Here is a 12,537-nt window from a genome sequence, read left to right on the forward strand (position 1 = left end):
GCTAGTAATTTGTTTTTGTTTTTGAGGCCGTACACCTTGTGGTGCTCAGGGGTCACTCCTATCTCTGCACTCAGGAATCACTCCTGGCAGGCCCAGGGAACCATATAGAATGCCACAGATTGATCCCAGGTCAGCCACGTGCTCTAGCTACTATATTATCTCTGTATTATCAAGAACAAATTCTTTAGTTGCCTAAACCCTAAGATACAGTTGGAAACCAATACACTTGCCCCTGTTGCTACAACTAAACAAATTATTTAAGCTTGAGCTAAAGTGTTTTCCCTGACCACATCAATTCTTGCATAATGCGCTTCAGTTTGAAGTGCTCTTTTAAAGGCAGAGTTTTAACACCCTAAAAAAGCAAGATATAGTGAGGCGATTTTAATAGGCTTTTCTCATCCCTTAAGTGCTTTGGGAATAACAGTATAATGCCAACAAAAGCCCATTGTTCCCCCTGCACTTTATCAGAGTCGAGTGAATTCACAATAGAAGATGCAATCAGCACCAAAGATTGTCCAGAATAAGAACTTTCTCCACACGACACTCCCCCTCACCCCCCACCCCCAGTTTTAAACCTAAGAAAAATGCCTTTGGGTTTACAGTCCTTCAGCACACTGCTGCTAAAACCTGCTCTGGAAGGACCCAGGCAGGCATGCAGCACTTCCATTTGAACGGTCTCATGTTTGTCACAGGATTAGAGGTTTGTCAATGTGAGGCCTTTCAAGCCACCCTCTCTCTCAGAAGGAATAACGCCTCCAAGATCTATAGGAACTGTTCTCGCCAATAAGTGGGCCCTCTGCTCAGCAGACAACTCACATACTGATCATAAAAACCAAAGATCCAGCTCTTCTCACAGTCTAGGCTCAAATAAACTCTTTGTTTAGTCCCACAAAACCTACCATCCACGAAGCTTATAGGCCTCTGGGATGTCAGGATTCACAATGACTGTGCTTGAAGACAGTACAGAGAGGCTCCGTCCACCAAAATCAGAAACTCTGGCTCCTTTGATAGCCATTACAGGTTGTCTAGAGCCATCAAATTTATCAGCCTGCATAACAACACAAACATCAAACACAGACAAGTGTTACCAATAGGAAGAACACAGAACGTTTTTATAGAAAAAAAAAAGGTCAGTAGTAAACACAATAAACAATACATGATGACCATAGACAATAACTTCATATGTGGCAATCTGCTCAGAGATCAAAACTAACTTATAAAGAGCACTTCACTAGATAAAACATAAACCCAAGCAAATCTCACAGAAGTAAAACAAATACAGGATTATAAATATGTCCTGTACAAATATGTACAAATACAATCAATCCTTTATAAGGAAATGTCTGCACATCCTCAGGGCCAAAGGCCCACAACTCAGTGGACAAGACAACCACCAATGGAGCACTTAACTGCTCAAGGAAAGTACTTACATCTTCTCCCCACAGGGTTGCGCACACCACTTTCCCTGATGTGTCCATCAAATAAATATTTCTCTTAGAGACTTCTCTGTTGTTAGACTTCACTATGATTTTAGAGGCATCTTCAAAGTTCTTGCAGATCCCAATTATGTCTAAACAGTAGGCAAAATGTCTTGTCAAGACTCCCATTACACCAGGGCTAAAGGCTGAACAATGAGTGCCATTGGCCTTCATCTCCCCTAACACCACCCTCTGTCCACACAGACTTACCCACAAGTGAGTCTTTAGGCTTATTCTCTAGGTCGCTGATCCCTGTGAAATCAAACTTAACTGTTGGCAAATGATGACTGTCCTCACAGGGTATGACAGAAGTCTCATTATTGAAGGTCATCTCGTAGTCATTTTTAACAGCTGAGAATTGTTTGTTAGCAATCTTCAGGCTACCCTTAGAGAAGTAATAGACCTGCAAGAGGCCAAGCCACAAATATGGCAGAGTCCAAAAAAACTCCTCATAAAAACCATTAACACCCTATAGACTGACTGACCAAAGACCACAATCCCCTCACCCTCACTTCAGCACTCATCCATCTCAGTTCCAGACTGGATACAACCATACCTTATTCACATCAATCAGGGGAAAGAACTTGTCCACTTGATCATTGAAAGCAGTAGCTCGAATTTCACCCTAAAGAAACATGAGAGAAGGTCAGAACTGTAGGGGGTCATCATATTTTACCAGTGAGAAACTGATACTTTGACCTCAAAATAATAACTTTAAAGTGAATGGAATCGGGTCCGGAGAGATAGCACAGCGGTGTTTGCCTTGCAAGCAGCCGATCCAGGACCTAAGGTGGTTGGTTCGAATCCCGGTGTCCCATATGGTTCCCCCGTGCCTACCAGGAGCTATTTCTGAGCAGACAGCCAGGAGTAACCCCTGAGCACCGCCGGGTGTGGCCCAAAAAATAAATAAATAAATACAAATAAAAAATTAAAAAAAGCTTAAAAAAAGTGAATGGAATCTATGAGATGACTTTAGACACCTAGAAATACACATTTTGTGATTACACATTCAAGCTATTATTCAAGAAATATATTTAAACTATAATTCAAGAAACATACTCAAGTCACATATTCAAGAAACCAAATCTGTTACCCAGCTTTGTTAGCTTCAAGTTAGAAGCCTAAAACAAAGGCAACCCCACTGCAACAAACCCAACAGTAGAGGCTAGCATGATAGTATAGCTGGTAGGGTATTGTTTGCTTTGCATTGATCGACCTACATTCTATCCCTGGCACCCCATATAGATCTAACCCATGCCCACTAGTAATTATCCCTGAATAAGATCCAGAGCCAACAATAAGACCTGATCATCCCTGGGTGAGGCAACAAACAACAACAAACACAGAGAAGGGAGAAATAGGTAGTATAGCAGACCCACAGTTTGATCCCCAGTAACCCATCTGGTTACCCAAGCACAGCCAGGAGTGATTCCTGAGCTCAGAGCCAGAGTAACTCCTGAGTATCGCTAGATTTAGTCCTAAAACCAAACCAACAACAAAAAAAAAATCCAACAGAGAATTTAATATTCTAACAAAAATACAAAGTCCTATTCAGGACTATTCACTGAGAGTCATGACTGAAACCACAGGAAAAGTGCTGAGCCACAGTGAATCATCAGCTTCCCTCACACTTGCATTTGCTAGAATTATCAAATATACAGACTCATTGCCAAAAATGTTAGAATAAGTGATGTTTTCAAGTTGCTTGTGCTTTTGATTTTTGTATTACATTTCCATCAGTCAAAATGCTATAGATGGCCGCTAAATAAAATGTTCATCCACTGAAAGATAACATCAATATTAGGTAAAAAAATTAGGATTTGATACTGACCTTCCCACTTGGGTTGTTAGCCCGTTCCCAAAAACCAAACCCAACCATCTGTTTTTCTCTTCCCTCTCAGAGGTTTAAACAAAGAGAAAATATTCAGCTGTTTGTAAAAAATGCAGAGTCCGGAGAGACAGCACAGCGGCGTTTGCCTTGCAAGCAGCCAATTCAGGACCAAAGGTGGTTGGTTTGAATCCCGGTGTCCCATATGGTTCCCCATGCCTGCCAGGAGCTATTTCTGAGCAGACAGCCAGGAGTAACCCCTGAGCACTGCCGGGTGTGGCCCAAAAACCAAAAACCAAAGAAAAAAAAAAGCTTAAAGTTATACACAAAATAGAATCAGTATATTGCCAGCATGAGGCCCTTTTTTTTTTTTTTTTTTGGTTTTTGGGCCACATCCGGCGGTGCTCAGGGGTTACCTCCTGGCTGTCTGCTCAGAAATAGCTCCTGGCAGGCACGGGGGGACCATATGGGACACCGGGATTTGAACCAACCACCTTTGGTCCTGGATCGGCTGCTTGCAAGGCAAACGCCGCTGGGCTATCTCTCCGGGCCCTTTTTTTTTTTTTTTTTTTGGTGTGTGTGTGTGTGTGTGTGGTTTTTGGGTCACACCTGGCAGTGCTCAGGGGTTACTCCTGGCTCCATGCTCAGAAATTGCTCCTGGCAGGCACGGGGGACCATATGGGACACTGGGATTCGAACCGATGACCTCCTGCATGAAAGGCCTTACCTCCATGCTATCTCTCCAGCCCCATGAGGCCCTTTGTTTAAACCCCAACAACAACTTGTGAATTGAAACCAATGAGCATGTAATGGGGTTAGAAATGTGGCTTGTATGCAGTTAACCTGGTTCAAGTCCTGACTTGTATGGTTCCCCAACTAATGCTGTAGGCAGCCATGGAGTCCCTTGGACACCACTGGGTAATTCCCAGCATTGCAGAGCCCTTGAACTGAATTGCCTAGTTGACCAAGAATCAGTAGAGGGGGACCCAAAACTATTGAACCAAAAGTAAGCAAATGAAACAAACTAAAACACCCACAAGTATGAAGACAATAGGCCAGTGAGAGCTTAAAGGGCTGAGCCACACTTCACATGCTGGAGGCCCAGATTTGATCCCTAGCACTGCATGGCTATCTAGGAGTTTGCCAGAAGCATGCCCGGAGTAACAAGTACTGCTGAGTGGCTGAGTGTGACCTCCAAACCAAAACCAGCCAACAACAACAACAACAAAAAAAAAAAAAAAAAAAAAGAGAGAGAGAGAGAGAGAGAGAGAGAGAGAGAGAGAAATAGATGACAAGCCTTTTTAGATATTCCTCAACTTGGAAATTTTGTCTTAGCATCATGCTTTGGTTTTTAAGAAAAGTATCTGCGGGCCGGAGAGATAGCCTGGAGGTAATGCATTTGCCTTGCATGCAGAAGGACGGTAGTTTGAATCCCAGCATCCCATATGGTCCCCTGAGCCTGCTAGGAGCTATTTCTGAGTGTAGAGCCGGGAGGAACCCCTGAGCGCTGCCGGGTATGACCCAAAAACCAAAAACCAAAAAAAAACAAAAACAAAAACAAAAACGAAAGAAAAAGCAAAGCAAAGCAAAGCAAAGCAAAGCATAGCATCTGCATAACCTGAAGCCATCCCCATGAAAGCATTCACTTATCAGGCTGCTACCCCAGACTCCCTGATCCCCAAAGCTCCACATAAAGCATAAGCAACATGACCTCAGACTGGCTTTCACTCAGTCTGCCAGCAAGTCAGGCAGTGCCTGGTTTTTACTCTGAGAGGCTATAGAATATGTTTAGGAAGGAACTTCTACTGTTATAAATGAAGAAATAAGAGTAGTTAACTATGAGTATAGAGTATAAGTGCTCTTGCTGGGGCTGGAGAGATAGTACAGCAGTAGGGTGTTTGCCTTGCAGGTGGCCGACCCAGGACCAAAGGTGGTTCCAATCCTGGCATCCTTTATGGTCCCCTGTGCCTCCAGGAGGGATTTCTGAACAGATAGCCAGAAGTAACCCCTGAGCACAGCTGGGTATGCCCCCCCCCAAAAAAAAGGCAAAAGAAAAAATGAATAAAAAAAAATTAATTAATGCTCTTGCTGAAGAACAAAAATTTTATTTATGACCTTTATCCTGGCCCCAATAGCACTTGAAGAATACAAGAGAGAAAAAACAGTAACAATCATGTTTCTCTTGGGTCCATACCTCAGAGCTGAGGTTTTCATCTGCTAGATCTGCAAGGAGATAAGTCCTCTATACTCAGAATTAACTACTCTTATTTCTTCACTTGACAAATACTTACAGATTCATCAACTAATTCTATGGAGAAAAGCTTCCCTTCCCCTCGGGAATTGCTCCAGGTTCGGACCTGACTTTTGTTGGTAACTCGTGCACAAATAGTCCACCTGAAAACCAAACAGATTACATCCATGTTCCAAGTCTTGCTTTTAAGAGATCAGAAATACTTCCTATCATGTTCCTAAAGCCTTTCTTTTTTTTTTTTTTTTTTTTGGTTTTTGGGCCACACCCGGTGACGCTCAGGGGTTACTCCTGGCTATGCGCTCAGAAGTCGCTCCTGGCTTGGGGGACCATATGGGACGCCGGGGGATCGAACCGCGGTCCGTCTCCTAGGCTAGCGCAGGTAAGGCAGGCACCTTACCTCGAGCGCCACCGCCCGGCCCCTAAAGCCTTTCTTAAGTAGATTCCATTTTTCAACATTAGCTATATTTTAATCCAATTCATTAAAACCCCAAGTTGGAATACAGGTTTGACAGTTTATAGAATAAGCAAATAGTGAAACTACAGGTGATTTAACAAACTCATCTTCCTGTCAAGTAAGAAATTTATACTCTTTCCATTCTCCAAAAAAAAAAATGCATCACCAAGGCAACAATATCCCCCAAATGAAAAGTTCTAAGCTAGAAAATGCAGTAATACCAGCAATTATATTTTGCTATTATTTTCAATTATGGGATGTTATAATTGGTGTCTAACTTCTGTCTCATTTCTAAAACAAACAGGATATGAAGCTTGGTGTTGGTGTACCACCAAAGGAAAACATGATAACAAATTTTTATTGTCTTTCTTTGTTGTTGTTTGTTTTTGGGCCACACCCTGTTACACTCAGGGGTTACTCCTGGCTATGTGCTCAGAAATCGCTCCTTGCATGGGGTACCATATGAGAAACTGGGGATCGAACTGTGGTCCATCCTAGGCTAGCATGCACAAGGCAGATGCCTTATCACTTGTGCCACCACTCCAGATAATGAGTTTTATAAGAAACTTACACGTTCCCACAATTTGTACCTATTATCCCCTTTGGAGAAAGAGAGCTGGAGAGGTAACAGAGATTAAGATGATTGTTTTGCATACAGATCATCCTGGTTCCAATCCCTGGCACCCTATTAGTTCCCTCTCAGCACCACCAAAAGTAATCCCTATTCACAGTGCCAGTAGTAATTCCTGAGCACCACTAGGTGTGGCTCCCAAAAAGAGAAAATCCATATTGTGTGTGGCAATCTTGAAGTTCACACATATATAAACAACTCAAAAGCTCACTATGACCTCTTAAACTCTTTTATGTTGGTTGTTGTCTTTTGGGCAACGTTGACAGTGCTCAAGGGTTACTCTTGGCTCTGCATTTGTGAATTATCCTGGTGGACCTGGAGAACCTGATAGAGAATCAGGGTTCAAAATCAGGTAGGTCACGTGTAAGGCTAAGCCCTCACATCTGTACAATCACTCCAGCCCCAGACCTCTTAAGACTCTTAAGTATATTTGGAACATACTCTATGGAATGACTCACTTGGATTGGTAAGGCGTGAGACTGGCAATGGGTACCACCTTAGCCTGTGTTCCTCCAGGTGTGTTCATTAGGTTGGTACCTCCAGATTTTCCAAATATCTTTGAAGCACCATAAGCCTTGGTTGCAGAAGAGCCTTGAAAAACAAACACAGAGAAGGACAATCTTAAAATTGTACAAACTTAAAATAGGTAAGTTTTTTAAGAACTCAATTACTTAATAAGATTCCTTCAGCTTCCTTTATCCTTTTTTTTTTGGGGGGGGGGGACCACACTCAGTGACACTCAGGGGTTGTTCCTGGCTATGCGCTCAGAAATTGCTCCTGGCTTGGGAGACCATAAGAGACGTTGGGGGATCACAGTCTGTCCTGGGTCAGCTGCATGCAAGGCAAATGCCCTACCAATGCGCCACCGCTCTGGTTCCCCTAAGTAGCTTTCTTAGTTTGGGGAGGGGAAGCCCACATCCAGAAATGTTCAAGAATTACTCCTGGGCCCGGAGAGATAGCACAGCAGTGTTTGCCTTGCAAGCAGGCGATCCAGGACCAAAGGTGGTTGGTTCAAATCCCAGTGTCCCATATGGTCCCCCGTGCCTGCCAGGAGCTATTTCTGAGCAGACAGCCAGGAGTAACCCCTGAGCAACACCGGGTGTGGCCCAAAAACCGAAAAAAAGAAAAAAAAAAAAAAAAAGAATTACTCCTGGCTCAGCACTCAGAAATCAATTCTGGTGGTGTTCAGAGGACCATAAGGAAAAACGGGGAATTGAACTGGTTTCCTCACTGGACGGACCTCATGCAAAGCAAGCATCCTAACCACTATACTATCTTTCCAGCCCATAAGTAGTTGTCCTACACCTGGACAAAACAGGCAATGAAGGAAATGAATTCCTTTCTACATACACTGTTTCTGTAAAATTTCAATTTCCGGGCCCGGAGAGATAGCACAGCGGCGTTTGCCTTGCAAGCAGCCGATCCAGGACCAAAGGTGGTTATTCGAATCCTGGTGTCCCATATGGTCCCCTGTGCCTGCCAGGAGCTGTTTCTGAGCAAACAGCCAGGAGTAACCCCTGAGCACCGCCGGGTGTGGCCCAAAAACCAAAAAAACCAAAAAAAAAAAAAAAAAAAAATTCAATTTCCAAGTTCAGGAATTATAATCTAGTCTCCTGACTTCATATTTACTATACCCAAACATTTCTTCAAAATGGAATTTGGCTAGAAATGCAAATCTACTGTTACCTAGTATTTATTGAGCTTCCACAGAATGTACAATACTATTCTAGGTATTTGTAGCACTTAGTAAAAATACACAGATTGTCCCAGATCTTAAAAGTGTCTGTTTTAGGGCCCGGAGAGTTAGCACAGTGGCGTTTGCCTTGCAAGCAGCCGATCCAGGACCTAAGGTGTTTGGTTTAAATCCCGATGTCCCATATGCCCCCCCCCCCCCCCCCCCCCGTGCCTGCCAGGAGCTATTTCTGAGCAGACAGCCAGGAGTAACCCCTGAGCACCGCTGGGTGTGGCTCCCCCCAAAAATGTCTATTTTAGTTGGAGAGTCGAGACAACCACACATATACAGTAGTAATGATTACCTTAAGATTACACAAGGAATAACATGTACCTTATAAAATGTGCATGTACAAAGTGCCTAATGAAAGCTAAAGACAGACAAGGTTTTTTGTTTCTTTTGGCTATAACTGGGTTATGCCTGAATACTCTGGATCTGTGCTCAGGGGGCCAAAAAGGATGAGCAAGATCAAACCCAGGTCAGCCTTTATCACCTTACCCAACAAACAGCCCCAAGATGGACAAGTTTTGGGGTTTGTTTTTTGGTTTTTGGATCACACCTGGCAGTACTCAGGGGTTACTTCTGGCAGGACTGGGGGACCATATGGGATAATAGGGATCAAAGCTGAGTCAGCCATCTACAAGAAAACTCCCTATCTGCTCAGAGGACCAATCACTCCAGCCCCAACAGACAAAATAATCAGGGGAGGAGGGGCAGAGTGACAGTACAGTGGGGAGGGCATTTATTTACTTTGTGAGCAGCTGCTCAGGTTTCATCCCCTGCATTACAAACCAGTGCATGAAGCACCCCCACCAAAATAACCAGGGGTTGGTGGGAAAGTAGTGGAGGGAGTAAGGCAACATTAACATATGATTTGTACTTCAACCTAAGGAAATGACTCTTCTATTATTTACCATTTTAGATAATTTTGCTACCATTCCTTTCAACAGTAATTTAAGACTTGTATATAAATCTACTTTAAAGAGAGACAAAAGACAGATATGGCAAAGCAGATAAACATCAAAACCAGAGAAAAATCACATAAAAGTCCTTTGTCCTGAAAGGTTCACAGAAACATTAGTGACATCAACCTTGCTTTTCTTAGAAACTTAGCATTGAAAAATAGGAACTAATACGAAAGGAGGTGGTGTCTGTGAAGCTGTGACAGAAAAAAAAGGCCCTCTAAAATAAATCCACCCAGGAGCCGGAGAGATAGCCCAGTGGTAGGGCGTTTGTCTTGCATGCAGAAGGACAGTGGTTCAAATCCAGGTATCCCATATGGTCCACTGAGCCTGCTGGGGGCAATTTCTGAGCGTGAGCCAGGAGTAGCCCCTGAGCGCTGCCAGGTGTGACCCAAAAAGAAAAAGAAAAGAATAAAAACAATGTAAGGGTTAGATATGGCTTACATGGTAGAGTGTGCCTTGTCTTGTGTTACATCCCTAGCACTGCTGGGTGTACTCCCTACTATTTTCCTTTCTAAAAAGTGTATATGTTTGGGAGCCAGAGCAATAAAACAGTAGGTAGGATGTTTGCCTTGTATACAGCTGACCTGGGTTCAATTCCCAGCATCAGAGCCTGCCAGGAGTGATTTCTGAGTACAGGAGTAACCTTGAATGCTGCTGGGTATGGTCCAAAAACTTAAAGTATATGTGTGTGCATATAGAGGAGAGGATACTGTACAGAGTCAGTTAAGGTGATGATGGGTATGAGGAATCAGCATTAGCCAGGTACAAAGCAAGAGCCTTAACTTGATAATTCCATTAGCATTTAGTTATAACAAGTAAGTTATCTGTACCTACCAAGAATAGACTTTGGGGAGGTTGGGAAACTGGAAACAATGGTGGAGGGAATGTTATGCTGGTGGAGGGATTGGTATTGGAATATTGAATAGTATAAGTAACTGTATTATGAGCAACTCTAAAAAAGCATGGTTTTTAAATAAGAAAAAGTATAAGAAGGGGCCAGAGAGATAGCATGGAGGTAAGGCGTTTGCCTTGCATGCATCATACCATATGGTCCCCCAGCCTGCTGGATGATTTCTGAGTGTAGAGCCAGGAGTAGCCCCTAAGTGCTGCCAGGTGCGACCCAAAAACCAAAAACCAAAAAAAAAAAAAAAAAAAAAAGAAAAGAAAAAAAAGGAAGAAGAGTCAGAGAGAGAGAGAGAAAGTAGAGCAGTCAGAGGCACAAGATACACAACCAAGTCCAACCTTGACCCCAAAAGTTCCCTGAGCAAGAACAGATATAGCTCTGTACCTGGGACTTCAAAGCAAGTCATCAGGTCTGGGTGATTTGAGTATCCTGGAAGGTCCCCCTGCTCCTCACTTCTACCCTCCAAACTGAAAGAAATATTTTGTTGTTGTTGTTGTTGTTGTTTTAGGGCTATGCCCAACAGTTACTCCTGGAGATGCTCAGGGGACCATATGGGATTGGGGGGGGGGTGTTGTACCTAAGTCATCCCTCTGCAAGGCAAATGCCCTACCCACTATGCTATCACTCTGGCCCTGGAAGAATTCTTCGTAAGAAGAATGGTCATGAACAAAACCTTCCTCAAATTCTAAATTAAATTTTCAAACATTATCCAAATGCCTGGCGCGTTTTTAAGTGACCATCTTACCCAGTCCTGAGCTCTCGGTCTGTTGCTGGGGCTTACTGGTGGAGGGGTTGGCAACTGGAACTGGGGGAGGAGCAGTCTGTTGCTGTTGCTGCTGCTGCGCATGTCCTGAGATCAAAAGAGAAAGTCCATTTTAATACAAATAATGTGGATTAAAGATTTAAAGTTAAGTAGACAAAATACTCTGAGAAAGTTTAATTTTCTTATTTGTCAAAGGGTCAGACTTCATGCTGAGGATTCAATTGCATGCAGGGGGTTCACTTTTGTTTCCATTACATAAAGGGCTGGCTCCATTTACTTTTCACCTGCTTATAATTGATAGCTTTCAGTTTTAATGAGGCTCTCCCCCTAAAGTCTGGCCTATTTCTCCTGCATGAACCTGAAGTAAAGTCACTGGACTGGATCTGTGACATTGCCACTATTTCCATAGCAACAAATCAATGTCATCAACAGAACTGCGTGTTCACTGCAGGACCTATCAGAAAAAGAGCTGGGTGGTAAGAAAAACCTAAAAGCAGTTCAATTGTCTCTGAAGTGTTCCTGCTTCAAAGGAAAAGGAGACATTCAGAAAGGATTCTATCCTTTCCCTCCCAAACAAAGCAACCTTATTTTGCAACTGACAGTTGGTGGAAAATAAGAACTGAAAGAGCCTTCGGTACTGTGAAGTGCTAGTGAACTGTCACAGCAGGGAGAGTGGAGAATGGAGTTCAGAGGCAGGTGTGTCAAGGAAATAGGAAGATTAAAAGGAAAGGAGGGGAAATGAATGTGTCTTTCAAGTAGAAACAAATGGCATACCATTTGGGTTTATTTGCCCTTCACCCATTCTACCAAGGATGAAATGGTAAAACTGCAAAATACACCTAATTTAAAAATAGATGTATGGAATTTGATTTTGCCTTTATGATCTCTACAAAAAGTGAAGTCAACCTAATCTGAGCTGTTCACCAAGGCTGCCAGCAGCACACCAGAGCAGCTGAAACCGTTTCTTAGCAAGGCCTCAGAACAAAGGCCCTCTGCTTGCCACCTTGTCTTGGTCTTTTCTAATGCCTGACTGGGTTCCTGTTGGGTTTTTCCAAGGCCCTAACTCATTTGGGCATATTATACACTAATCTCATTTCCTTTTCCCAATATTACGCTTAAATGATATAACTAAATGAGAGTTAACTGTGCCATTGGAGTAAAATAAATTTAGCATAAAATTAAAAAGGTTAAATAGTCATGCATTCTTTAGTTCTCTGTATATACTGTCTTTTCATAGGAAAAAAAAAACCCTCGATTACTGGCAATAAATTTTGGTCTTTGCTTTCCCATTATTTCTGAATTTATAAAATGCCATATGAAATGGCACAGGAGCCTGAAGAAATAGCTGAGTGGCTCAGAGTGTGTGCCTTCCAAGTATAAAGACGCGATTTAATCCCCAGTGTCACCACGGAAGCAGAGTGTGATCCTGGCAGCTTGAGTGTCTTGTGATCCCTAGCGTTGCAAGCAATTATTTCTGGTCACACGGCATCGAGGTGGCTGTGAACAACCATGACAAAGGAGTACATCTCCC

The 12,537-nt window shown here is 43.0% G+C and overlaps 1 protein-coding gene across 1 annotated transcript in view; it reads right to left on the reverse strand.

Annotated features, from left to right (window-relative positions):
• Positions 1-12,537, reverse strand: part of RPA1 (replication protein A1) — a 69,871-nt gene that overhangs the window by 13,560 nt on the left and 43,774 nt on the right. The window contains 7 exon segments of the mRNA XM_049782654.1: positions 900-1,048; positions 1,431-1,570; positions 1,689-1,881; positions 2,035-2,103; positions 5,598-5,700; positions 7,101-7,233; positions 10,989-11,079. Of these exon segments, the coding sequence (XP_049638611.1) occupies positions 900-1,048; positions 1,431-1,570; positions 1,689-1,881; positions 2,035-2,103; positions 5,598-5,700; positions 7,101-7,233; positions 10,989-11,079 (878 nt within the window).

This window comes from Suncus etruscus, chromosome 1 (genome assembly GCF_024139225.1).
Source record: "Suncus etruscus isolate mSunEtr1 chromosome 1, mSunEtr1.pri.cur, whole genome shotgun sequence".
In the NCBI taxonomy this organism is placed as follows: domain Eukaryota; kingdom Metazoa; phylum Chordata; class Mammalia; order Eulipotyphla; family Soricidae; genus Suncus; species Suncus etruscus.